Source organism: Colletotrichum costaricense (genome assembly GCF_030867565.1).
Source record: "Colletotrichum costaricense strain IMI 309622 chromosome Unknown Scaffold_3.1, whole genome shotgun sequence".
In the NCBI taxonomy this organism is placed as follows: Eukaryota; Fungi; Ascomycota; class Sordariomycetes; order Glomerellales; family Glomerellaceae; genus Colletotrichum; species Colletotrichum costaricense.
This window is the reverse complement of record NW_026848232.1, coordinates 2,195,271-2,221,084: the sequence shown is the minus strand read 5'-3', so window position 1 is coordinate 2,221,084 and position 25,814 is coordinate 2,195,271. Positions and strand designations below refer to the sequence as shown.

Below are 25,814 nucleotides of genomic sequence, written 5' to 3'. Positions count from 1 at the left end.
GGCCTATCTTCCACGGTCAGCTATAGGAGCGGCCGCATCATCAAACTCAAGAGCGAACTTGCCAGTGCTGCTCGGAGTATGAAGTATTCAGCGTTTAGCTTTTTGCATTCTTTCAAATCATCCGGTCCCAACATTTTGGCCTGTAGCTGACTTAATGTCGCGCTGTATCCCGCCCCCTTCTCGAACACAGTCTCGGCGAGCTTCAGAGCACTCGAGCTGGTACCGCCTTCATCTATACACCATGTAAGTAGCTTCCTCTCCGTCCCAAGAATTCCCGCTAAGCTCCCGACTTACCGAGACACGTCTTCCCCGCCTTGAGCGCCAACTTCATCACATGCACCACATCCGCAAGTTGCGGCTCAGCACCGCTCGGAACACCCCTCGCGATGCTAATCATAAAGAAAGCAAACGTCCTACTCCGCAACAAAAGCTTCTTCCTCGCAGCCGGTGCTGCCGCCGTCCCGTCTACATTATCACGACGTTGTCGGGTACACAGATTCCAAAGCTCCGTCCCCCTCCTGTCAAGTTCCGCCCTCTGGGATTTCGCTCTTGGACTACCAGAGAAACGGATAATCGTCTCGAGCTGGGGGTTGAGCTCCACGAGCAGGGCGTCGATGGAGAAGGTATCGTTTGCGGAGGGGAGGCGCGTCGAGAGGGCCTGAGAGAATGCTTTCAGACTACAGGTCAGCTTGCAGACCACGAAAGCTTCATCTGCGGGATGCTACGGACTTGCGAAGGAGTTGATCTTGTCAACGCTGCTGTTGCTTTTGGGCGACTTTGCGCACCGTTGAGGGGGCATTGTGCTTGGCGAGGGCAGACCTGGGAGGTCGAGATCATGTGAACCAGGTGTTCACTTCGTGGAGAGCAAGTTGAGAGCGAATATTGGGCGTCGGGTGCATGACAATGAAAGCATTTCACTTCCTTCAGGAAATAGCGAAGAGGTTGAAATAGACCGAGAGGTGATACGATGCGAAAGTGGCAAGTGCCAAGTCATTCGCGACAGGCATAAATCTCGTATGCGCCTTCCTCGAAAGCACCTGTATCCGGACACGGGGTTACTCCCCCTAGACAAGCTTCTGACCCGGATCGGAAAGAACAGGACCTGAAGGGCATGATGGGAAGCGATTACTTGAGGCTTCAAACAAGAAAATAAGGCTATACTAGATGTGCCTGTTATGTACTGGCGGTGGACCGTTCCTCCCGCCTATGCAGAAGAACGTTCAAAATGCAGCCGAACCGGAGAATGCTCTGGTATCCAATAACGCCTGCCCCCTTTGATTTTGTGTTTCCAACCCCCCCTCCCCCAAACCAAAGTTTTCCAATAGGTCCCCCTGCAATGCAAACGATTACGGCCGGGCTGGATCGTTGGGCAAGAAGTTACCTACGATGAGTGTAGGGCTGTCTACTTGTCAGCTTCAAAAGGCGCGAGACTAGTGGGTGGGCGGATACCAACATTTTGTGGTTATCTCGTTGAATCATAAATGAGAAGCAGCAATGAACCACCGGGTCTGTCGCCTTGTCGTCTGGGTTCTTTAGTGTGCAGGCTGTAAGTAACGTATCGTGAGCGGGATCGAAGGCGATGGTTCCAAACTCTTCCCAGTATCGCACGAGAGACTCTTCCGTCAGAATCTCGTGGAGTGAGATCTTGCCCTATGATCTGGTTAGTTGCAACGTGACTTGCTTGAAATGACCACAACACGTACATCGCGTAGGTTCTCCACAGGCACATGGAGAAGTTCCGCCATCTCATTATTGCCTCTGAAGATCTCTCCAGTTCTCCGCCAACAACACGCTGGCACCGCCATACTGGCAAATACACGGTCGTACTCCATGAGCTGTTTCTCGAACCACATTTCCACGTAGAGCAGTTCCATATCCGTCAGAGCTTGCGCCTTTTCGCGGAACTTGGGTCGGAATCGATCGATCGTTCGCAGAATCTTCTGCTTCGATGATGCAGCGATGTGGCCATCCAGGTACGTGCCCAGTCGCGCGTAGCCCTTGACGTAGTTGAAAGGCTTCAGCAGACCAGCCTCGTACTTGGCCTTTAATACACGGTCCATGCGCTCCTCAGGGGTATCATTTCCTGACGGATCGGCCGCCTGGAGGTAGTATTCACGCGCCTTGTCTTTGTCGCCCTGAACGATGCTGCCTGGCCGTGATATCGCCTTGCCCTGCTCCAGGTTCTGTGGAGGCAGCATCTGCGAAAGCGCATTATTGCCATTGCTAGCACCGGCCCGGTTATTCCCATTATGATTTCCAAACGTCGGCAGCATATCGTTGGCGCCCGCGGTCCTGCTGAAAGCAGGGCTGTTTTGGGACTCGTCGGAGACAATGCCGCCGTCATCCAGTAAGCTCGTCTGCAGAAAGTCATTCAACAGGTTGAACTCGTGCGTGACTTCGGGGGCGATCAAGTAGTTGTTGGGGTGATAGCTTTGCATGTCGTGGTAGTGGTTCTGGGCCGTCAACCAGGCATCGGAGAATCCAGCGACTGTTCGACCGGGGCGCATCACGTTAGCTTCCAAGTCTCTCTCAAGTTGAGGCTGCTTGTTGTCCTTCTGTACTCCCTAGAGAGCGCAGGCGCGTGCAAAAAGAGCAAGGAGCCCCCAAGTACGAACAGCACGGCACTGTGGAAAAGGGGGAGAACAAGCCCGCGGGTGAAGACCTACATTGGTTCACATTGCTGCCGTTTCCCGCCATGCCGGTGCCTGCCCCCGGTGACACGAGGTGCAGCGGGTTCCCCTGGCCCAGTACAGCGGCGCCAAAAGCAGACGCCTTGCGGTCGAAAGGGGGCGGCGGGCCCATGGACCCGGTCGCAGATTGGTCGATGGAGCTTCTCGTGAGCTCAGATTGCGTCGTCTCGGACTCGTCGACAGCGGATGGCGCGTGAGAGCTCTTGGCTTTTTTGGAATCGGCATCGCGGGGCTCATCGTGGCAGAGGTGGCCAATATTGCGCTTGATGCATCTTGTACATGGTCGTTCCTAGGCACAACATGTCAGCGGGTGTGGTACGAGCCAAAGAAACGGCATGCGCGCGCTCATCCCCGCGCAGGGCTTCCAGTAAGCCGAGTGGACAGCGCGAGGAGACAGAGATAAACGGACGCCGCAGCAAGGCAGCCCGTCATGTGTCAAGGTTGTGTGAAGAAAGAGATCTTACATACGAGATCGCATGTCATATGCTATAGAGCAGGCAAGACACTATCCGTCAGCCATCTTTTCTCTTTCCCGCTTATTGTTTGTTCAGGCCCTGTAGGTTTCCTTCTGCAGGGAGACGAAGTTGCGCGTATATGCAGGCAGGGGTTTCGTTGGTTGGCATAATCATCGCACGGCAGCAATCGCAGAGACATGATAGTGTCAACACCATGCGCGGAGCCGGGGAAGCAATGCCAGTTATGCTGTTTGGGTAAGGGCTATCTGACTTACAGATCGCCGGCAGTAGACGCAAGCTGGGAGGGCACATGACATTAGCTGGTGCTTCCGCACGACTTGCGGCACTGAGAGAGAGAGTCGCTGCAGCAGCTGCAATCGCAGTCTCAAGGGAGCCCGCGGATACAGCGCGCAGCTGTACGTGGGGTTCAACATACCGTGGTTGACCTTGCGGCGTTTTTTGGGGCTCTTGGCCGAGTGAGCATGGCCACCATTGTTCTCGGTCTTGTCGCGCTTTTCCCTGTCGTCTTGCGCTTCAGACTTTACGTCTTTGCCGTTATCTGGCATGGCGAGAGACCCAGGACGGGTGACGGCAGCAGTTATGGGTGGTGGTGGTGGTAGTGGTAGGAGTGGTGGTGGTGGAGGGCGGGCTCGGAATCAGTTCAATGGGGCAGCGGCTCCCATTGGACCTCAAAGGTTACGCAGTAGACGAGGGTTCGCAGATCATTTGACACCGGGGGTGAATAATGCTAATCGACCGTGGTGTACTCTCGAGTGTCTGCGCAAAAGATTGGGCGTGGCGGGTTTCTGCAGACAGAGTGGTAGGGAAAACGAGGTTGTCGCGTGCGGGTAGCCGGCGAGCTGAGTTCGGTCGGCTATGGTTGCTTTGCTTTGCTTGCTTTCGGATTCGTCCCGCCTTGCAGTTCTCGAGTTGGACACAGATTGCAAGGGATCCGTTGGAAACTGCCGATCCTCTTTTCCAAGTTCCTAGGTAGTCCTCGTCCTCCTGGTACGTTCATTCGCTTCGGGTCCGGGGATCGCGGAATCGTGGGCGTTTTCGAGCGTGGTCGCAATTTGTGGTGTAGGTGTAGGTGTTGGTGTTCTGGTCGTGGTGGCTTCGGACAGTCGCATGGAGAAGAAGAAAAAATGGGTGCGGGCTTTTGGCGCAATGAGCAAATGATGATCAGTCCCAAGGGAATGGGATGGGAGCTGAACCAGGCGAGCCAGGCGAGAGGGAACCAACCTGGTACCTTGGCTGAAAGCTTCGCAGAAAAGGAAAAGGGAAAAAAACGACAACGGGCAGGCGGCGTATCCGTACCCAATTGCCATGGGAAGTGGGTTAGCTAATTGAGCACCCGGCATTCCTTCCCACCCACTTCGACACATTAGCCTTTGGGACGAGCCCAGGACAGGCAAGATCGATGTTGTTGTGTTCCTGGTAGTGGAAAGTACCTGACCCAAGCGGGGGATGCTACTTCGTCGTCTCACTCAACCTTCACTCACTCAATACTGCGTGCGATTTCACTCATCAACCTCAATCGTGAGAAACCACTTCAATAAACTCTGAGGCTTACAGCCACAATCTTATTAGTAAATCACGACTCACGGCACGGTATCCAAGGCTGGGCGCAGCTGGGCAGAAGTGGGTTACAACCAGTAATCGTCATGTAATGAGGTATCCCCCCTCACCTAGCTGGTCGGACGTCGCCCGATGAGACAAGCAAAATGAGAGCGAGAGAGTCGTAGAGAGAAGCGGTAGGGGAGAGAATGCGATTTGGTTTCCCCGCCTTCTCCTTCATCCCGACTTGTCACCTTTTACCTCGGTGAAGGTCTCATCACGCACATTTAAGACTCGGTGACATTTTACGAAAAGGTACCTCGGTCAATCATCTGCCAATTCAAAGCAATGATATCACACCAGCACGCATGGCACAGACATTGCTAGAGGAACCCACCCGTCAATGCAGCTTCCCTTCTGCCCTACGAGCTATCTTTAGTCGCTGTTCCCGAAATCCCCTGAGCAGCTCCATCACCACCGTCGCATCAAACCAAACGGTAAATTCTTGGCTCTCGAAAATGTCAAGGCAAGCCCGCAAACCAAGTGGTCCTTCGTCCCATCTTCTACTGACTACAACGATTCAGCCAGTATTACTAGTATACCTAGTCAATTTGCGCTCCAACGGCAGCGAAGCAGAATGGAAAAAGACCAACGGCTGAGAGCTAGTATTCTCCAGTCGCCTGCAGCATGCAATGTAATGTAAGCATGAAACCACAGCCCGCCATTCGGCCCAAGGTGGTTTTCTGCTTCGCTCTCTCGCACTCTCTTGCTTCCCCTCGGCCGCCCTGGTCCACGGCTTTCCAGCTGAGAGAAAATCACTACCGCTTCCAAGTTCGTGCTGCTTCATCCATCGCCCCGGCTACCCCGGCCCCAAAGTCTTCCCCCTCATCATCCCATCTCTCTGTGCTCACGGGACTTGGCGATTTGGGGGCGCATTCGAGATCGTGTGACGCATTGCTCTCCTGGGTACTTCGCAGTAATGGTTATGCAATACTACAAGGGGAGAATTGAATGAAGTGACACAATATATCGTAAAATCTTCGTCAAGTTCGCCAGACTCTTTACGAATTGAACACCAAAAAAATCGACACTTGAGCACCTAACCCCTCCAAGAAAACAAGAAAATAATCCCATGCAAACCGAAAAAAGTCTTGGCGCCCGTTGCTAAATGGCTACGAAAAAGCTCTTCTCCCCCTCCTTCGGCAGCACCCTGGCCCTCCTCATAATCGGATCCTCGCAGCTTAGCCGGATCCTCTCGGGTGTAGCCGGGCTCTCCAACCTGAGCAGGCCATCCCCCTCCCGGTCCTCCCCGACCGTCGCCGCCACCCCGTACTGCGCCCTCGACGCCTTGAGCGCGTCGCGGATCGCAAAGAACACCGCGCTGCCCATGAACAGCGGCGGCTCGCCCACGCCCCGCGATCGCTGAATCGTCCGCAGGTCCTTCCACTCCACGTCCTTGAGCAGCGTCACGTTGAACTCTTGCGGAATGTCGCGGAACCCGGGGATCTTGTACGCTCCCGGACCCCGCGTGAAGAGGTTACCCGCCATCGGCCCGTTGCGGAGCCAGAGCGATTCCTCCATCGTGAAGAGGCCTAACCCTTGGACAAAGGCGCCCTGGATCTGGCCGTAGTCGAGCGCCGGGTTGATGGACTGCCCGACGTCCATCTTGATGTCGGCCCGGAGGCACGTCCACGTGCCGGTGAGTGTGTCAATCTCCACCTCGGCCGCCGTGACGCCCTGCGTGAAGTAGAAGAACATCTTGCCCCTGTTCTCGCCCCACGTGTACCCGATCTCTGGTGTCTTGTAGAACCCTTGCGCCGAGAGGTTCACTCGGTCAAAGTACGCGGCGTGCGCCAGATCCTTCATCGTCGCGCCGGGTCCCAGCTTCTCCCTGTACGGCGCCAGGCGCTCGTTGAGCTGCGCGCACGCGTTGTAGATGGCGTAACCGTTGAGGTCTGACGAGGCCGACGCGGCCGTCGCTGAGGCGTTGGCCACCGTGTTGGTCGCCGTCTCGGAGATGAAGACGTTGTCCAACGGCACCTCGAGAGCTTGTGCGGCGATCTGCGTCATCTTCGTGTGCAGTCCCTGACCCATCTCCGTACCGCCGTGGGCCACCAGGACGGATCCGTCGTGGTAGATGTGTACGAGAGCGCCCGCCTGGTTTAGGAAGAGGGCAGTAAAGGAGATACCGAACTTTGTCGGGATGATTGCTAGGCCACGCTTGCGCCACTTGTTGCCATCGTTGAAGCGCCGGATAAGCTCTCTCCGCAGCTCGTACTTTGCCTCGTCCTGAACTTGCTTGTACATCAGTGGTACGTGCCAGTCAGTCAGGGGCTGGTTGAAATGCGTCGGCTCCAACGGCTTGTAGAAGTTGATCTCACGGAACTTCTCGACTGGCATGCCCAATCGATCCGCAACCTCCTCCATGTAAGTCTCGGCAATGAACATGCCCTGAGGTCCGCCAAATCCTCTAAAGGCCGTGTTCGACATGGTGTTGGTCTTGCACAGCCGGCCGCGGATGAAGACGTTGGGAATCCTGTAGCAGCCGTCCGAATGGGACATTGCTCGCTCGCAGACGGCCGCGCTCAAGTCGAATGTCCAGCCGGCGTTATTGAAGACGTCGAGATCCAGCCCTTGTATCTTGCCGTCCTTGTTCACGCCGACCTTCCATCTGCCCAAGAACGGATGGCGCTGCCCCGAAGTGACCATGTCCTCTTCTCTCGTCAGCATGTAGCGACACGGCCGCCTAGTTTTCCTCGCTGCGAGCGCGAGCGGTGCGCTCAGTTGGATTGATCTCGTCTCCTTGCCTCCGAAGCCACCACCAAGTCGCTTGACGCGAACGACGATTTTATTTGCTGCTACGCCCGTCATCCGAGCAACAAAGACTTGTCTGCAAGCTGTTAGTACAAAAACCACAGATTTAATGAAGAGTGAGCTTACGTCTCGTTGGCGTTTTGGGTGCTGGAAAACACCTCCATCTCGCCATCCTCGAGCTTGGGGACTACCAATGAAGCCTGCGTCTCGAGATAGAAGTGCTCCTGGCCACCCATTCGCGCCGTGCCGGTGAAGATGTGATCGCAGTTCTTGAATGCCTCTTCAGTGTCGCCGTTCTTGATCTCTCGGTAGTAGTTGTGGAAGCTGTCCTTTTCGATCGCTTCTTCGATTGTCAGGATTGATGGCAGGTCCTCATACTCGACCTTGACTGCACGTGCGGCCTCGGCTGCCCTCGACGCTGAAGTAGCCAAAATCATAGCGATGGGCTGACCAGCAGTATGGACCTCGCCTTCGGCAAAGAAGAGCTCGTCAAAGTGAGGAGCACCCCAGCGGTTCTGCTCAGGTGAATCGACGTCGTCCTTGTCGATATAATCGACGACACCAGCCATGTCCAGTGCGGGAGAGTAGTCGATCGACTTGATCTTTGCGTGAGCTTTTGTCGACAGCACGAAGCAGCCATGCAGCTCGTTCTTCGCCACCGGTATGTCGTCGATGTATTGGGCCTCTCCAGTGACTTGCTTCAGAGCGGCAACATGGCTCTTGGACTTGCCCACGGTCTCCTGCTCGTACGCAGCAGCCGCGCCGTGGTCTTCGGTTCCGCCAGAGATGCCACGCTCAAGTTCGTCGACCGCCTCGATATCTATATGCTCGCTCTTCCCACCGAGATTGGCGATGACGTCGTGGTAGAAACGGTAGAAGAAGCTGAAGGCGAGCGCCTTTCGGTACGAAGCCATGCCTCCCGGAACGCTGAATTGCAGATCAAAGTCGGTTCCCAAGGCATTCATTGCTCCTTCGAGGGTCTCGAGCTCGGCAATGCGCTTGCCCACCAAGTACTCCATGGTGTTCTTCGCGGCTACTGTCATGGCCGCCATTCCACCATAGATGAGGTTGCACTCGGTCACTACGCCATCGTCGTCCATCTTGATCCGTAGAGCACCGGTCACGATGGCAATGTCGTCGTCTTTCCTCTTGGCCTGCTTGTATGCTCTGAAGAACTCATTCTTGGCAGCCGTCACGGGTATCCTGATGGAAGCAATGATGGCGTCTTGAGGAAGTGCTGTACGTCGGTATCCTGTGAAGAACTGTGACATGGGAATCTCGGTCTCTTCGCTCTGAGACTTGGCCACCAAGACGGCATTGGCTGCCCAGAGTACCGGGTTCAAGTCTGAGATGGGCGATGCAGTAACCAAATTCCCGGCAGGGGTACCAACATTGCGAATCTGTCTGCCAGCAAAGTACTTGAGTTGCTTGTAAATGCCCTCAAACACCTGGCCGCGAGCGTCTCCATAGTGGCGCGTTGCCACTTTGCTGATGTGCTCCAAGTCTGTCAGGACGACGTTTCCTCCAATCTCTAGATGGTCATCCTTGAATTCGTACTGTCGCAATTCGGCAATGTCCCCAACGAAAACGGAGACGGGGTATTGTGCCGCCTTGAACTTTACTTCAATCTGGGTTTCGGTGCTGCCACCGATAATCTTGGCTGCAGGGTGTATGCTCTTGATATCCAGCAGCTGCTGAAGTGTTACTGGCCTGTACCACTTCTTCCTCTTGTTGCCGAACGAAAGCGGCCTCATCTCGTGCTTCTTGAGGGCGGGTGGGAAGATGAGTTCGGTATCGGGGTTGTACTCGATGAAGCCGGGGGGCGTGAATCTCTTGATAGGTTGGTCATCAAGCTTTGCCTTGTCCATGCAGCATCCGCCCTCCTTCTTCTCGCCGTTGCCATTCTCCATGCAGCAGCCCGAACCACCGTTCGTCCTCGCCTTTCCACATCCCCTCTCGACGCTAAATGTCTGCGCGGCCTCGAGAATAGGCTTGTAGCCGGTACATCTGCACAAGTTGCCATCGAAGGCTTCCTCGATGTCTTCTTCCGAGGGCGAGTCGTTGTTGCGTAGCAGAGCGTACAAGCTCATGACAATGCCGGGGGTGCAGAAACCACACTGACTGCCGTTGCTCTTCGCCACGCGCTCCTGGGTGGGGTGTGGCCTCTTTGTGTTTCCGATGCCCTCGATGGTGATTACGTGCTTGCCGTCGACACTGGCTAGGGGTGCCAGACAAGCGTTTACGCTCGCATGGTAGATCTGCTTCGTCGTCGGATTGAACTGGGAGATGACGACGGTGCAGGCACCGCAACCGCCTTCGCCACATCCACTGATGGGTGTTAGTGTGTGTCATGATTGCTTCAATCTCCTGCGGGCCAGAAAGCTAGGGCCTGGACATACAGCTTGGTTCCCGTCAAACCGATGCCTCGCAAGTACTCCAAAAGAGTTACCTCGGGGTCAATCTCGTCTAGCACGACCCGGGTGCCATTGAGGTAGAAGCGAATGGTATCGTCAAAGTTGGTTGTGAGCGAGTTCAAAGGCCCGACATCCCGCTCGGGGGAGATGGCGATAGGCGCCATGTTGCCAGGAAGCTGCCGAGAACCAGTTCACTGTGAGATGTGATATCAGGTAAGTCCTTAGCACGCTTCGAAGGTCTTTGGGTAGGAGGATGAGGAGGGAGTGTAAGGAGAGGGAAAGGAGAGGGAAAGGAGAGAAAAGGAAACGGGTGTAGGTGCGCTTAGGATGGTGGAAGAGAGACAACCCCGCAGCTTTATTGTAGAAAGAGAGGCGAAGACGATACTAATTCAGGTTGAGCCAAGCCTCCGTAGGTACCTAGGAGTAGTGTTTGCTGCAGAATGGGCCACTTGCCAGCCAGTCATACTTGTGTACGGAGTATATGTGTGTCTATTTACTGCATTCCGCTCGCCTATATCCGTGGGAACAAATGTTTGCAAATATTAACGGGCGGTATTCCCTCTGGTTTCTGATTCCATGTGCTCAGTGATTGCTGTGGCAAGACAAAACAAAAGCTGTCGGGCGTCGCTGACATGTTGGCTGCGGTTTGCGACGGGCGTCTGGCGAATCAGAGGGCCCAAGTTTGAGCTTATCAGCGGATCCCGCCAATCTGCATCTGCGATTTTGGTGGGATGCGTTATCGTTATCGGCCCTCCCCCTCCTCCCCACTAAGGCCGGTGCTTCCCCGCCACTGAGACATCGTCTTTCAGTTGAAGCCATGAGCACTGAAAGATCCGTGCAGCCCCGCTGCGCTTCATGCCGTTCACCAGCGGCCCCTCTGTCGGCCGGCTCCGTCTCCCCTTGGTCGGCATCTTCCACCCTGCGTGCCTGCATCGCCAGAAGGTCTAGACATGCAATTTGTTCCATCTGGCACCGATTCCCATCTTGAACCCCTGCATACGATGTACGATTGTACCTTATCCAACGAGTCGAATGCACTCAGAGATGCTATGCGACTCTGTAGCTTATACTGTACGCATCAACGGGGATCGGTCGGCACGTGGCTCGTCATAGGTATACAACGCTCAATCCACGCTCCGCAACCAAGTCTACCTTACCTCGGTGAGGATGAAGCGATGCTCCCAACCCAAAGCTCACCTCCGCTCACCTCTGCTCACCGATATTCACCGATATACACCGAAAATGATTAGATGACAGACAGGCATCCCAGCCCTCCGTCACCGAGAATGATTCATCAACACTCCGGCGCTGACAAACCCCCTCCACCAACCTCTGTCATCTATCCCCAGCCGTTCACACAACTCTTTTACCCCGATCCCCGGCAAATCCTTCCAAGATTATATTGCTTACCCCAGAGGATGCGGGCTGAGGAACGGGGAGAGTTGCTTATTGCAGGCCCCCCGCGGCTCCATCTTTGTCTATCTCAACTGCCGTCAAACCTAAATCCTCCGCCGTGTCAGCAGCCCGGCACCAAATCCGGAACGCCTAAGGCCGATTGACATCGCCGATAGCTCGAACCCCTCCCTTCTCCGCAGGAACATGGAGCAGCGTGGCATTTCGGCTGCGTTCCAGCTATACCGGCTGAGACAAGTTTTTGGCTCTTCGACGGTGCAATGACCGAGGTAGAGAGTAGATATAGCTTTGCCGACACGTCGATTCTTAAGCTGGCATGTCTGCCTCTTCAGAACTCTCCGCAGCCATGGGATACCTGCTTGATTCGACAGCGGACAACATGAAGTTCTACAACGTCATCAACGGCGAGCGCCGTGGGAGCGATAACCACCACCAATGCACAGATCCCCGCACCGAGGAACCGCTCTGGGATGCTCCCCTTGCCACGACGCAGGATCTTGAGGAAGCCGTTGCAGCCGCCCAGAAGGCCCTCAAGACTTGGTCCAAGACTGCGATCGAAGAGAGATCCAATCTCTTGCGCAAGATTGTGGAGGTTTATACCACCCACAAGGATGAGCTGAAAGAAATCGTCATGAAAGAGACGGGGAAATCGGTAATACCATAACCTTTATCATAAAATCAATCCAATGATGAGAATACTGATGATTCGTGGCGTTTAGAGTCTCATGGCCGACATTGAAATCACAAATACTTGCAATCAAACCTCGTACTATTGTATGCCTGCACTGTTCTCTTGAGTTGACTCGCTCATACTTACAATTAACAGCAAATGTTCACCTCGAAGATGAAGTCACTTTCGAGGACGACAACATCAAGATCGTCGCCACTCACCAACCACTGGGTATCGTGGGGGCTATCTGTCCTTGGAACTTCCCTCTCATCTTGTCAAACATCAAAGTGGCATCCTCGCTCATCACCGGCAACTGCATCATCGTCAAACCCTCGCCCTTCACTCCGTATTCTGTCATGAAATCCATCGAGCTGCTCATCGACGTCTTTCCTCCCGGTGTCGTACAGGTAGTCAACGGCGGCGTCGACTTGGGTATCGCAATGACCTTGCATCCAGGCATCGCCAAGATCAGCTTCACCGGGACAATTGCCACAGGAAAGAGCGTCATGGCGAGCTGCGCAAAGACGCTCAAGCGCTTGACCTTGGAGCTAGCGGGCAACGACGCGGCGATCGTGACTGACGACATCGACATTGCAAAGGTGGCAGGACAGGTCGCGCAAGGATGCTTCTTCAACGCCGGGCAGATGTGCGTCGCAACGAAGCGAGTTTACGTCCACGATTCGGTGTATGAAAAGTTCCTGGATGCCTTCAAGAGCGCAGTTGCCGAGAAATATGTCATCACCAAGGATGCCCACGCACCCAGTTTGTTCGGCCCCGTCTCGAACAAGATGCAGTATAATGTTGTCAAGGATATTTATGACCACTACAAGAAGAATGGCTTCAATATGATTGCTGCGGATCATCCCGAAGACTCCAAAGGCTTCTGGATACCCCCGACCATTGTCACAAAGCCTCCTGATGACTCTATTTTGGTCAAGGAAGAACAATTTGGTGAGCCGGCTAATCTTTTCCCAAGTGTCTTGAGCTAGATACCGCCTCTCTCTGCTCTAACGCACAAGCTAATTATGCTGACTATGCCACCAGGCCCGATAGTACCCATCTTATCTTGGACAGAGGAAGACGAGTTGTTCCAGCGAGTCAACCTGGCCAACGCTGGTCTCGGGTCGTCTGTCTACTGCCGCGATCTAGGCCGTGCCGAGAGCCTCGCCCGGAGGGTAGAGGCGGGAACAGTCGCTATCAACCTCCCCGAGATACCGCACCACGGAGGTTACTTCTCCGGCATGAAGGACAGCGGCCATGGGGGCGAGATGGGCAAACACGGCCTTCATTCATACTGTTACACGCAAAGTCTGCAATTTGGCAAGAGTTGATCAACCCGACAAGATGGCAAACAAGCGTTTAAGAAGACTTATTACATGCTACTTTAAGCGTGTTACTGTAGCCAGAGACTCGTACCAATAGTCTAGTCTCGCTAAGACGTAGTACATACAAATGGACCCAATATTTTCACACCGCTCAAGCAGTCTTTGCGCGATTCTCAAGCTCGACGAATTGCACCGCAGTATCCCCAATGGTATCCTCCAACTTCCTATACTCCATCCCAAGAACCTTCTCCGCCAACGACGCATCAACCCCAAACATGCCCTCCGCCAGCGCCGTCTTGGCCGGGTCCCCCTTTGGTATCCGCCCTTCCCACTGCGGCAGCTTCTCCCTCAAAATGTTCGCCAGTCGCTGGTTCGACACGCCCCCGGGACTCACCAGGAATCTCTTTCCGCCCGCCTCGGGCGTGGTCGCTGCCAGCAGGTGCGCGCGCGCGACGTCCCGCACGTCGACGTACAGGTGCAGCATCTCAGGCGGGACCGGCGTATCCTTGGTGAGTGACGGCCCGCAGAAGTTCTGGTAGAGCATGTGGTTGCTCTCGTTCAGGGTCTGCGGGGAGGCCGTCGCCGAGACGTCGTAGAGGGGTCCGTAGACGATGGGCGGGCAGATTGTGACGAGGTCGAAGGCGGGTTTAAGTTCGGAGGAGAGGAAGGCCCAGGCTGCCTTTTCAGCGAATTTCTTGCTGGCGACGTAGGGTATCGCGGGGTGCGTTGACGCCTCTGCGTCCTCCCTCGATACGCCGAGCCAGTCCTTCTCGCTGTAAATCTTGGGCGGCTCGGAGACGGGGGGCTTGGTGATGTCGATCACGGCGGCCATGGAGCTCGTGACGATGACTCTCTTCACGGTCGGCGCCTTGCGCACCACGCCCTGTAGGATCTCGGTCGTGCCCTTGACGGCTGGGTCGAGGAAGTCGGCGTTGGAGTTGCCCTTGCGGAAGTTGAATGGCGAGGCCGTGTGAAGGACAACGTCGAAGGGCGCATGGTCCGAGACGAGGACGGTATCAAAGGCGCCCGGAACGGCGATGTCGGGCACCAGGGCGAAGTCGAGCTGCGTGGAGGGGTAGGAGGCGAAGGTCTTGTGGAGCTGGTCGACGGAGGACTGGGAGCGGACGACGGCGCGAACGGAGTGGCCTGCTGCGAGAAACTGGGCGAGGATGTGTTGGGCTATGAAGCCGTTTGCGCCGGTAAGGAGGACGCGGAGAGGCATGTTGGGGAGGCTTGTTGTGATGATGACTATTTACTCTTGGTATTGGCGTTTGGGATCTAGCAACCACCCTCTGGCTTCAACGTGATTGTTGAGCTTCATTCTGAGCTTCTTTATAATAGCGTTCGCAGCGCTGCCGGAACAGTTCCGACCCCTCCGATGACATGTGGAAACTTGCCATCACAGCAAGCATAGCTCCATGACTCGCAGCAGCTTTCCACCTTCCTCCTCTCGTATCTTCCTTCCCAAGGCCACCATACCTTACCTCGTACAAAAAGTGACCGAAAAGATTATGGAACTTTCCGACCAAAGCGACACCTTGGTCTTGACGTACCCGACTATCGGTACCAGTTGAAGAATTTGCTGCGGTACGGTCAGGCTCGTCGGAGAAAACGGTGTTTATTAAACTTTGGGATGAGAAGTGCGATTGCAACTTTGACCGGGGGTCCGGGGCATAGTTAGGCGGCATAGGCCACAGCCTACGGTAAACAAGAGCTATCCGAAGACCGCGCCGGTGGGAGGGGTAATTGGTACACGAGGCAAGCTTCAACTGCCGAGGTGATGCAGACATCGCAGAGTGCTCCGTGAGTTTCACCGTCTCGGGTGGTGAAAGAAGCAGTACGTACGTCTTCCGAATTGACTGCCGGCTTTGCTTTTTAGAGTTCCAAGGGCCTAAACCATCGGCCGTGGAAAGGCTTGCCGTGTCTGGGAACGGATTGCACGTATCAACCAATGGTATTATCGCAGCATCCCACTATCTGATTAGTATTTAGAAAAGGTCAAATTATTGCGTAAGTGGGCATCATATGTAGGAGAGGCTTATCTGGTTGGATCCTACCTTAGGCAACTCATGGCAACTCCAGCATCGATTGATTAGCATTACACAGGAGCCAGATTACATCCGACAGATACTCTCTCGGCTCGGGGCCTGTTTGCACGAATGTATAAGACAAGGTAGGCCGGGACGTTTCCGGTCGCCCTTGCAAGTCGAACGGAACCCCCACGTTCCCTACCGACCGTATGAACGTGTCCCCGTAACCCCCGCCTCCGCACCGGGCCGATGTACGGACTACTCCAAAAACTACCAGCCAATCCCGGCCAGAACCTCAACAATCTGCCCCGAAAAGGACCCATTTTGCCGGGCCTGCCGCCCGCGTCCACAAGCGCCAAAAAAAACACAAAGGCGGAAATGCCGCATCGGAAATCAAAAATATTGACCAGCCTGGGGGTCGAACCCAGAATCTCCTGATAACTGATGAATCGTAGTCAGACGCCTTGCCATTGGGCCAACCGGCCATGATTGATTGGACACTCCAGAGGATGTTGACGATTCGAGCCGGAATTGTGTCAATACTTCCTTCCAGGATCATAGCCACTCCAACGGCGGCAACTTGAGCAGCGCAGCCGCATCAGAGGACACCGACTATCACAGTGACAGATGAATGTACGAGCTAGTGATTATGGCCCAGTGATTCGTTGTGAGCACATCGAGACTTTCTCAATCAGCGGCTACAATTGAAAGAACCCAAGGACTTGGTCAATTGAGACTTTGACGCAGCTGGCTTATATTTATAGCACCCAGCGGTCTTCGAGCCTTTCAGCGGCCGAGTCCAACCTCGATGTCTTGATGTGCCCATGGGTCATGGCCCTGATTCCTGAATCGATGAAGTACATAGCCACACCAGAGTTACCGTCGGTGCAAGGTGCTTGTTCCTAAGCTCTAGATGACAAGTAAATGTTGGGCTGCCGGACTTGTTGCTGAACCTCTCCAGCTCAGGGTTTTCTCGGGCGTCATCGAGATGAGCCACTAATGCAGCAGGTGCCATTAGGAGTCACCGAAACATCACCACCCAAAAGAATTAAGGTAAGACTCATTTATTCTGGACTTACCTGTACCATATTCGTTCTCGGGTATGATTATCGATTCGTTGACGATGGTATGAATGAGACTGCATTCTCATCAATCCCCGTCTTCGTAGCGCCTTTCTATTCTTGGCTTCTCTCTTTTCCATACTTGGCAGACTTGTTGCCGTAGAAAGGAATTTGCGCTGTAAATTACCTATCCTCTGTAGAAGCGGTAAGAAAACACCGAGCTGTTGTACTTGAAGAAGCAGTTTCACAAGAGAGTCATGCGACTTTAGCGAGAGCAATCGTTCTTTGTGGTTGGTTCAAGCTCCCTCGGTCATGTAGATCGTCATGCTATTGATATATGTAAGTTTATGACTTAGTCATGTCACTTCACGATTGCGCTGCGAAATCCATTTGTAACTCGCTAAGGTAGTGGGGCTGGTAATCAATCTGTGCCAGCGATCACGACTTCGCCATAGCTAAACGGCTATTTCGGGAATCTGGTAGTTGGAGACCGTCCCGCGTTTGGAAATAGGAACCCGTCAACTCTATATAATAGACAAGTTGTCAACTCCATTGATTGCCATTAGTTCATCCCATCGGCTCGTAACCTTACTATCTTATACTTTCACCAAGCAAAACGTTGTTTACACTTCACACTCCCCAGGCCTTGAACCTCTGAACGAATAACCTCAATTTGAGTTCATCCTTGTCACGCCTACACCGGGTTAAGAGCTAATTTAGTGAAAAACAGATGGCTCGCTTCATCTTCGCTCTTGCTGCACTTTGCGCTGCGACGGTCCAAGCTCATCCCCAAGCTAGAGGCAATTGCGGATTTGCCTTCACCGCTTCTGGAGGAGGACAAGCTGGCGGATGTGTCGGCGCTGGCGACACTGGAGGTGTTTCGATTCCCCAGGGACCGTATGTGCAGTTCGCCATGGGTAGGGACTGTAAAGTCAGCGTCACCAATGGCCCCATCGAGGGTTTGTCTGTTCAGTCTACGGGAGCGTGTTGAGCAACATTAAACCGAAGTAAAACTCGTCGACGGTGTTCAGGCTTGCTAGGCATGCATCAAAACCAGTCGGGTTGAGTCGACTCAATTTCTTCAGGATGATGTAAGAAGCTTTCTGGTTGCAATGAACAGTGTTGGGGTGAACATGGTAGGCTTGCGTAGTTGCGATATGCGAACATCGCATTTGTACAATAGCAGCGAGGTTCAGGGTGGCTTTTGCTCTTGGAAATGATATCCCGTGGAAAAGAAGATTGAAAGCACTGATGGCGGAGACTCAAGGTGACCAAGTCTTATACTGATCATGTGTTCAAAACAAACATGCCAGCTTTACAGTTTTGATGCTTCCCAGTTCCAACTCAATCTAGTATGCCCGCTCTAACTTATGCGATAGATCTGATGATTCCAAAGAACTACATCACGATGTCTCCATAGGATAATTATATCACCAACTAGGTGAGTCTCTTTCTGATACCGCCAGGTCAGTGAAGGTATTATCTGTCCATCCTAGATTGGCTGCTCTAAAAGTCGATCGAGATAGTATGTGTTCTCCAATCGGTACATACCTGGCTTATCAGTTACCATGGCCTCAGATTCATGATTACATATCACCTCGTTTAATCCCCCCTGTCGCGGTCTCTTTCCCGAGATACCATCCATATGGAAACATCAGATCTTCTCCCAAGATATTCATGACAGCCCAGCCTAAAGAGTAAATTGCTGCTTGGCAACTGTCAGGCTAACGCAGAGAAATTTGAGCCTCTCATATAGAAAAATAAACACAGTAGTGCTAGAAATTGCCTTTCCTGATGTTGTTAGCGGGTGGGTTGCTACGTTAAAAACCACAAGGTAGGAACGTAGTCCTTCAGGCGTGGAGAAAAGCGTATCCCGCCTATGTGTACCACACCTTTCGCTTGGCAGCTTCATGACAAAGGGACTGCTCTTCGTTGGTATTCGAAAGATGAAACGGTTCCATTTATATGGATGTATCTACTGTTTTCAAGTCCAGTAGTTTTCGAAGAGACAGGGAACTCCCGGCACACACTAACATACAATAGTGCCAGTAGACGCATTTGTTCCGCTACGGCAGTTTGTATTAGCCAGCAACTTGTTTCCACGCCCGTGACAACTATCTGGATAGAGAAACTCGTATTATTTGGAGATGCTGGCCGCTAAGGAGCATCTTCACCTACAGCACGCTACCCGATCGCTCATCGAAGAGGTTCCGCCTTTCAGGTCAACCGTCGAACCTTCAAGGATTCTTGTGGGGTTCGGTGTTTGGTAGGCGAGAAAATCTGCTCTCAGCACCACCCTAGCATGGGCATGGCTTGTTGGTTCTCCCGGCTCCCACCCAAAACCAGACGAAAGCCATTATTCCCGATATCTATCCCCTGACAGTTTGACAGGCGTCATGTGGAGATGGCCACCAACAGAGAGAGGACCACGATTCATTCGCGAACGATCTGGGGACACGAACGGTTCATGGTGGCACGATAGGATTTTCGGGCCGTTACGATCGAGAACGTCTTCAGATGGTAGAAAAGTTGCCATTCCCCTTGCCTCAACGTGGCCAGCTAGGTTAGTGACTCGCCAGTTCGCCAAGTTTCTTTGACACTGTTGCTCCGTCCAACCACGGGGTAGACACCACTGTGCCCGCTGTCGAAGTCGCGTCGCAAATAAAACAGGCCCACTGAAGGGATTTGACAGCGTTACATCAATTCTTTGGAGGTATTATTCGAATTACTTGGCTCATTTAGATCTGCGCTTTCCGCACGCCGCCACGCCGCTATCACGAAACCACAAAACTCTTCGTTTCACACCTCGACACGCCGCGGCACTTAGTTGCCCGGATACCATCTGCTGAGAATAGAGGTCACATTTGCCGGCCTGCTAAGGTGAGCACAGTGGCCGCTAGGCTCGGTCTCCGTCTTGGAGCCGGCAGGCAGGACGGCGGACATGCCCTGCTGGTAGCTGAGAGGCAGTGCGTTGTCAAGAGTGGCATAGAGGTAGGCGCAGTCGATGCCGTTGCTCCAGGGCTCGTAGCCGGAGGCGTTGGTGAAGGCACCGAGAGCGGTCCAGGTCATCTCGGACGCCCACTTCTCCTGCTCAGAGGCAGGAAGGTCGTTGAAGCCGACCTCGGGGAGCAAAGTGGCGTTGCCAACAACACGGTCCCCCTATAATGCATGTTAGTATGACTACCGTTTCGTAACCGACGGGAACTGGGGTATTGGGTTACATACCTCGACAATCATCCAAGGAAGAGGCTCGCCGCCGAGAAGGTCGAGCAAACTGGAACCTTTGGGGAGCATGAAAGCACTGGCGTAGACGATGCTCACAACACCACCAGAAGCACCAGCAGCGGAGCGAGTGGCAACGTCGTAGCCCTCAACAGCGTTGCTGGCCACGACACCACCGTAGGAGTGGGAGTAGATGACGACCTCCTTGCCATCGGAAACAAGCTTGTCCAGCTCGGTGCGCACGGCGGCAACATCGTCGGAGAGGGATGCCAGGGGCGTGGTGGTACCGCCGACGGTGGGGAGAGCTACAATGGAGGTGTTGAAGTCGGAGCCGGCCAGCTCGGTAGCGAAAGGCTGGAAAGCGGAGGGCAGCTGCCAAGCGCCGGGGACAATAAGAATTGAGGGCTTCATTGTGTAATGGGGATGTGAGGTGACAACTGGAGAACCACGAGTGATGCGATCTTGGATCTGTCAGAGATTGACGAGATGAGAATAAGGACAGAGATGGGCGAGGGATGCGTGCAGACTTGGATCGAAGTGGACTCTAAAAAGGAATGTGTAGCCTGCCTGGTAGCAACAACAAGAGGCAAGTGATGAGCAGAGGCAGGTGGCCTTTCTAAAGTACTACTTCGTATCTGCTATAGATATCAAGGCATGAATATACATCCTCAGCAAGCAATATCCCCGAAATGACAGCGGCCAAAAGCGATGAACGACCCGTGACAGCGGGATGAGCGCCGGGTAGTCTCTCGGATATTGCCATGAGGTCTTGAGTCCTTGAGGTCCGCTAGAGAGGTTTACGCGGTCCTCCGAAGTTATCCACAAACGGCCCAACGTTGGCGGTGGGTTGCTCCAGTTGTGAAAAGGGGTTCGAAGGGGGGCAACTTGAGGGGGTCATGACGGAACAGGTTATGGCGCAAGTGAACACCCAGTTCGATCGAGCGGAGACGAAAGGACGAGAGGGGCTCGGTACCTTACAGGCTTGCAGCTTGAAGAATGCATGTGGCAGGATCTTCTTTTGTGTACTACGTATGGAGTAGCATGTGCTGCGCCGTCGTTCTGCATTGTTCAGCATTTCTTTTTCTTTTGAGGTTCAGGCATCTCGCTAAGTAGTTTGCTTTAGTCTCCGAGGCCTTTTGCAACCATCTTCTCCATGTTACCTCGGCAGTCGAGGACTCGGGGGCTTGGGGCAAGCTTCGTATTATATCTCTTGTCGTTTTCAACTTGCCCCTCATACCCAAAGAAAAGCAATCCCTCATGTCAATATTCCACTTAGTATTTGACGATAATGACGCACAGGAAGGAATCGTGGTCCACCGCAAGAAGTTGAGTACAAGTTACAGGGTTGTTGACTCAATGTGGCCCCCATCCGCGTCTTCAACAGCTCTCTTCCGGGAGCTGTACAGAGGCCACAATTGCCGTGGTTTTGGCGTTGATCTGTCGATGTCAACCCTGTGCATGCAAGGATGCGCCCGGACGTCAAGGGGCATGGCATGCGGGCCCTAGTTGCTAGAGGCGGGTCTAGAAGAGGGGATCTCCCCCGAACTAGTCGACTAGCGTGGGATCAGTTCCAACGGTTTTTCGAGTTTGGATGCGAGACCCCAGAACGAGAGCCGTGCGCCGGAAGCATTCTTCCTAATCCGAGTCTATCGGACGTTGGCAACGATGTTTCCTAGTGTCTGTAGCGTGCTGCGGGCCGGCTTGTGTAGGCCCAAGACGGAGAAAGAAGAAAGACGAGACTAGGACTGGAACAATTTATACTCCTAGCCTCCTTACGACATCACACCCTGTCCATAGTCCACAGATGTCTGGACAACCCTCATGGGGTTCCTCCTCGAGACTGACAAAGATTGACAAACCCGACAACTCCTCGGGACTTGGCCGGGTGCTCGCTCCCCTTTTCGTTGCTTCTTTCGGTTGCAGTTCCACCTATTGTCTCTCTCTGGGCCCCTACCCGAGGTAGCAGTTGCAATGGGGGCAGATTGACATGTCAAACATGACAAGTCAAAACAGAAGTGATTGACAGTTTGGGAATGCAACAGTGGTTCGGGAAAAACGAACGGGTCCAAGAGCCCGAAACCCACGGCCGTGATAGACGACGACGGGGTTGTCGCACGTGTTTTTGCTTTTTCTCTCCTGCTAGATTTTGTGTAAGCAAAGCCCGCGGCAACGAAGGCATCTGGCATTCCCCAAAGAATGTTCAGAATAAAATGATTCCCCATCCCCACGTGGTGTGGCCGGTGTCGTCGACCCCCCTTGCGTCCGTTTACTCGGTAACCCCCCTCCACTCACCATCGACGACGACCCGTTTTCTATAGACCGCTGTTCAACGAGAGCCCGCGTGGCCATCAAGCCACCCGCCATGGCAGCCACTATGGTGACATACCCGTACAACGATCCGACTATCGATCAGCCCCAGAGGGACTATCTGAAGAAGCTGGCCGACTTCGCTGAAGATCAAAACCTGTCCGAGGATCTCCGTCCATATGTACGAGCGATTACGATCGCCTTCACTGTGTTTGCTGCATTTGTGGTTGGGTTAAGGTTCATGGCTCGTCACCTGCAGGGTGCGAGATACCTCAAAGATGACTACACGATGTTGTTCGCTCTAGTGATATTGATTGGAAACATGATCATGAATCTCATCCGTAAGTGGCATTGGAAGATGAGAGTACGAAGACATGCTAACATTCTCGCCAAGTGGTTGATGCTGGTATTGGACTGCATTCAGGTCGCCTCACACTAGAACAGCTGCAGTTTCTCGACAAGGTACGCATCAGCGTTCTCTAGCGCTGTGCAGTTTCGCTTTACTATCCAGCCCATGAGGACTAAGCTAACATTGTTTCTGTAGACCATGATCGGTGCCGAGATTCTGTACGTCAACGGAGTCAACGTATACAAAATAGCGCTGCTGTTGCTGTACCTACGCATCTTTCCAATGCGAGAAGTCCGCAAGGGAGCATGGATATGTGGCAGTTTGACATCGCTCTGGACGCTTGCTTGCGTCGTCGCCGCCTCGATACAGTGTCTTCCTTTGAACACGCTATGGGAACCGTGGAAGCCCGGTACTTGCATCAACCTCTTCTTGACGCAACTTGCCATCGCTGTGCCGAGCATCATTGTCGACATTGCGATTCTCTATCTTCCGATACCCCACGTGTTGAAGCTCCAGATGAATAGAGCTCAACGGATCCTGGTCCTCTTTACTTTCCTGCTGGGAAGCTATGTCGTGTTCTGTAGTGTCTACCGCTTCAGAATTTTCTTGCTATACACGAAAAACGATGTTCCTTGTAAGTCTCTTGACGCGGATGAACTCTCTGGCTATTCCGTGCTAACTCAACAATAATAGACTCATTGGCTCAAGGCCTGGCCTGGAACATCATTGAAATCAGCAGTGGTATCGTGTCTGCATGCTTGCCGACTCTTGTAAGTCTAGCAATGACAACGTTGATGATAACATGACTGATTAAGTGCACAGGGTCCAATCGTACGTGTACTCTGGAAGGGTCTCCTTGAATCCGCTCAACGAAGTGGTCTGGATAAGTACGCCCAGTCGTCCTCCAACAAGAAGTCGACAGGAAGGTCAGCAGGCATGACCATCGGCGGCGGACGATCCGGAAACGCCTCTCATGCAAGGGATGGCTCGAAAGACTGGTCCAAGCTTCCCGAAGCCAACGCCAAACCGAACTTCCGGGAGGAGTCCAAGTACGGCATCGGCCTTCGCACAATGGGTGGAGGCGACGATGACCGTAGCTCTCGTAGCTCAAATGACGTCGAGCTGATGCCTCAAAGCACGGTCAGCGTAACCGTGCGGAGCCCAGCCAGGGACAACTTTCCCGAGCATGAAGCGGGTGTGAGTGCGCGAGAGCACTACCACGGGAAGAAGATCTCTAAAGAAAGCAACTCTGGGTATCCTCACTCAGATAACAGGATATGGCAGCATCGCGAGGTTGAGATAACGACGGAGCCGGTAGAACCGGAGTCTGTCTTGCCGGATTTTAACAGGAAAAGGAAGTCGGGGATATGACGAGACGGACGCTGGCGGAATACCCATATGAATGAACATCGTCTGTAAATAACCTGTAATAGTATCTAGTATAATTATGCTAAAGGAGCATGAGCTTCAAATCTTTCAGATCAAGGCCTTGACGAGATGTTCAAAGTGATTCGGTTGTGGAAATGCATGTGAGTGAGCCACGAATAGGGTTCTTCATGATGTACAAAATTTCAAGTGTTGCCTCAAAGAGCAGCTTCTGTTTTGACTTCTCTGCGCATATGATTCTACGACAAGCAGAATGCTGCAAAGATACATCAACATGAAGTTAGTACCGTTACGTAGTCTATCTAAGATGACTCAGCCTGGTCTTGTTCCCTGGCCTTCTTCAAATCCTCCGGCCCATAGAGGTTCCTCACGGCGAAAATCAGCCCAGCTGCGAGTGCAACCATCAGAACCCAGATTGCGTAACCGCCTAGGGCCTGAGTGTTAGCACCTATGGCAAATAGGGTGGTGAATGAGGCCGGAGAAAATGCCCTGATGACGCTCGCTCCGGTAAGAGCCAAAGCATTCAGCGTTCCCAGAACACGAGGGCTGGGCGAGATGTCGTTCAACGACAATTGTATGGCAGTGAAGCTCATGCTCACGCCGCAGCCGATAGTGAGAGCAATGGGCATAAAGACCCAGAAGAACGTGACCCAGGCCGGATTGTGTACACCGAGCTTGAGAACGACGTTGCCGAGAGGGCAGATGAGGAAGAACCAAGGGTACGCATAGGCGCAGGCACGCAGCACACCGTTCGTGCCTATGCGATGCTGCAGTGGCGGGAAGATGATGAGAAGCCACGAGACTTGGGCGATACCGTTGACGGACATCATAACGGAGATTTGCAGAGGGGTGAAGCCGTAGCCACCAAGCTCGACTGGGGTGAACCAAAAGACGGGGACGACGGCCGTGTAGGACAATGCGAGGAGCATGAGGTAACCGTACACGAAGAGGACATTGGAAGCGCCTGGCGACTTGACGATCTGTTTGATGGAGCCCTTGTCCTTCTGGGGCGGTGCTGCTGCATCGTCGTTGCTGCTGTGCTTCTCCTTGACCAGTGTTTCCTCGACAAACAGTATGCTAGTGATGGTCGCCGTCAAACCAATGAAGCCCACGCAGAAGCTGGATAGTGCGTAAGGGTAGTCGAAAAAGAATTGAGCTTTGAAAACGCTCGGGTACTGATGCGCCGGATCGGCGAGGGCTCCGCCGAGAAGAGGCCCGAAGAAGATGCCAAGGTTACCGCTCAGAGCGAACCAACTAAAGGCCCTGGCTTGCGTCTTTTGGGTGACGTGCTCGGCAATCATGGTGCGCATCGTGACAAGAGATCCGCCAAACACGCCTGCCAGGCACCGGAAGAGGATCATTTGCCAAATGGTCTGTGCCATGCCGAAGATGGATGTGGCGATGGTAACACCGCAGAGGGAGAAGACAAGAACGGGCTTGCGGCCAATCCGATCAGAGAGTCTGCCCCAAAAGATCATGACGACGGCCTGGGTCAGCGAGAAGAGTGACTCGATGAGACCGCTGTAGAACCCGACGTCTGCTTTGGCGAGGTGGCCGTTCTCTTCGGCCATCTGGCTGATATACGGAAAGATGCAGAAGAAGGCCATGGGCTCTACAAGTCGCGCGTAGCATAGCCAAAAGACTTGCCATACCGGCAATGGCTTATCATCGGCGTCCGGAGTCTCATTCTCTTGGGATGGCTCATTGAGCGTTGTAGCCTTGGAGACATCGGGATCAGCGGTCGGAGCGATATCGCCGGCGATGAGCAAGGGAGTTGACTCCGTCGCGTCGTGACTGAAGGTGTCCCCGGTTGCCGGCTTCTGGTTCGGCGCCATCTTGGTAGCGTAAGAATGTGCGGTTGTGTTCGTATGAGCAATACAACTACCTACCCTAGAAGATGATGGTTCCCCGGTTTGGTCGGCCCTTTCTCAGAGCTTGTGTTCCAGGCACAAGCGACGTGACGAAGTCGCTTGTTGAGTAATGAAGTGTAGGTAAGCAAAGTGAGATGAAACGCAATTGACGTTGTTAATAATTTGAGAGCGCGTCACCTCGGTCTTATGTCAGACCGCCGCAATTTTCAGCCTTCCTAATCAGGTTAGGCTACATCACCAAAGTACCGTC

The 25,814-nt window shown here is 53.6% G+C and overlaps 10 protein-coding genes across 10 annotated transcripts; 4 read left to right on the top strand and 6 right to left on the bottom strand.

Moving 5' to 3' along the window:
* Positions 1 to 20: 20 nt before the first annotated feature.
* Positions 21 to 799, bottom strand: CCOS01_03578 (uncharacterized protein; the record flags this gene model as incomplete). Its single annotated transcript, XM_060451764.1, has 3 exons — positions 21 to 232; positions 295 to 669; positions 730 to 799. 3 exons carry the CDS (start codon positions 797 to 799, stop codon positions 21 to 23), a joined length of 657 nt encoding a protein of 218 aa, XP_060318029.1.
* Positions 800 to 1,346: 547 nt separating this feature from the next.
* CCOS01_03577 (transcriptional regulator) lies at positions 1,347 to 3,711 on the bottom strand (the record flags this gene model as incomplete). The annotated part of the gene is made up of 6 exons (XM_060451763.1): positions 1,347 to 1,398; positions 1,454 to 1,650; positions 1,704 to 2,488; positions 2,667 to 2,979; positions 3,421 to 3,443; positions 3,582 to 3,711. 6 exons carry the CDS (start codon positions 3,709 to 3,711, stop codon positions 1,347 to 1,349), a joined length of 1,500 nt encoding a protein of 499 aa, XP_060318028.1.
* Positions 3,712 to 5,070: 1,359 nt separating this feature from the next.
* Positions 5,071 to 5,361, top strand: CCOS01_03576 (uncharacterized protein; the record flags this gene model as incomplete). The annotated part of the gene is made up of 1 exon (XM_060451762.1): positions 5,071 to 5,361. The coding sequence occupies one exon, from the start codon at positions 5,071 to 5,073 to the stop codon at positions 5,359 to 5,361; it is 291 nt and encodes a 96-aa protein (XP_060318027.1).
* A 505-nt stretch (positions 5,362 to 5,866) lies between these two features.
* Positions 5,867 to 10,094, bottom strand: CCOS01_03575 (xanthine dehydrogenase; the record flags this gene model as incomplete). Its single annotated transcript, XM_060451761.1, has 3 exons — positions 5,867 to 7,592; positions 7,643 to 9,844; positions 9,916 to 10,094. The coding sequence occupies 3 exons, from the start codon at positions 10,092 to 10,094 to the stop codon at positions 5,867 to 5,869; spliced, it is 4,107 nt and encodes a 1,368-aa protein (XP_060318026.1).
* A 1,595-nt stretch (positions 10,095 to 11,689) lies between these two features.
* CCOS01_03574 (aldehyde dehydrogenase) lies at positions 11,690 to 13,344 on the top strand (the record flags this gene model as incomplete). Its single annotated transcript, XM_060451760.1, has 4 exons — positions 11,690 to 11,995; positions 12,063 to 12,117; positions 12,170 to 12,964; positions 13,058 to 13,344. The coding sequence occupies 4 exons, from the start codon at positions 11,690 to 11,692 to the stop codon at positions 13,342 to 13,344; spliced, it is 1,443 nt and encodes a 480-aa protein (XP_060318025.1).
* A 145-nt stretch (positions 13,345 to 13,489) lies between these two features.
* CCOS01_03573 (NAD dependent epimerase/dehydratase) lies at positions 13,490 to 14,560 on the bottom strand (the record flags this gene model as incomplete). The annotated part of the gene is made up of 1 exon (XM_060451759.1): positions 13,490 to 14,560. One exon carries the CDS (start codon positions 14,558 to 14,560, stop codon positions 13,490 to 13,492), a length of 1,071 nt encoding a protein of 356 aa, XP_060318024.1.
* A 2,599-nt stretch (positions 14,561 to 17,159) lies between these two features.
* On the top strand, positions 17,160 to 17,716 carry CCOS01_03572 (uncharacterized protein; the record flags this gene model as incomplete). Its single annotated transcript, XM_060451758.1, has 2 exons — positions 17,160 to 17,388; positions 17,616 to 17,716. The coding sequence occupies 2 exons, from the start codon at positions 17,160 to 17,162 to the stop codon at positions 17,714 to 17,716; spliced, it is 330 nt and encodes a 109-aa protein (XP_060318023.1).
* A 1,536-nt stretch (positions 17,717 to 19,252) lies between these two features.
* Positions 19,253 to 20,062, bottom strand: CCOS01_03571 (uncharacterized protein; the record flags this gene model as incomplete). The annotated part of the gene is made up of 2 exons (XM_060451757.1): positions 19,253 to 19,588; positions 19,655 to 20,062. 2 exons carry the CDS (start codon positions 20,060 to 20,062, stop codon positions 19,253 to 19,255), a joined length of 744 nt encoding a protein of 247 aa, XP_060318022.1.
* Positions 20,063 to 22,013: 1,951 nt separating this feature from the next.
* Positions 22,014 to 23,678, top strand: CCOS01_03570 (uncharacterized protein; the record flags this gene model as incomplete). Its single annotated transcript, XM_060451756.1, has 5 exons — positions 22,014 to 22,299; positions 22,353 to 22,420; positions 22,503 to 22,941; positions 23,001 to 23,077; positions 23,130 to 23,678. The coding sequence occupies 5 exons, from the start codon at positions 22,014 to 22,016 to the stop codon at positions 23,676 to 23,678; spliced, it is 1,419 nt and encodes a 472-aa protein (XP_060318021.1).
* A 317-nt stretch (positions 23,679 to 23,995) lies between these two features.
* CCOS01_03569 (major facilitator superfamily transporter) lies at positions 23,996 to 25,528 on the bottom strand (the record flags this gene model as incomplete). Its single annotated transcript, XM_060451755.1, has 1 exon — positions 23,996 to 25,528. One exon carries the CDS (start codon positions 25,526 to 25,528, stop codon positions 23,996 to 23,998), a length of 1,533 nt encoding a protein of 510 aa, XP_060318020.1.
* Positions 25,529 to 25,814: the final 286 nt, after the last annotated feature.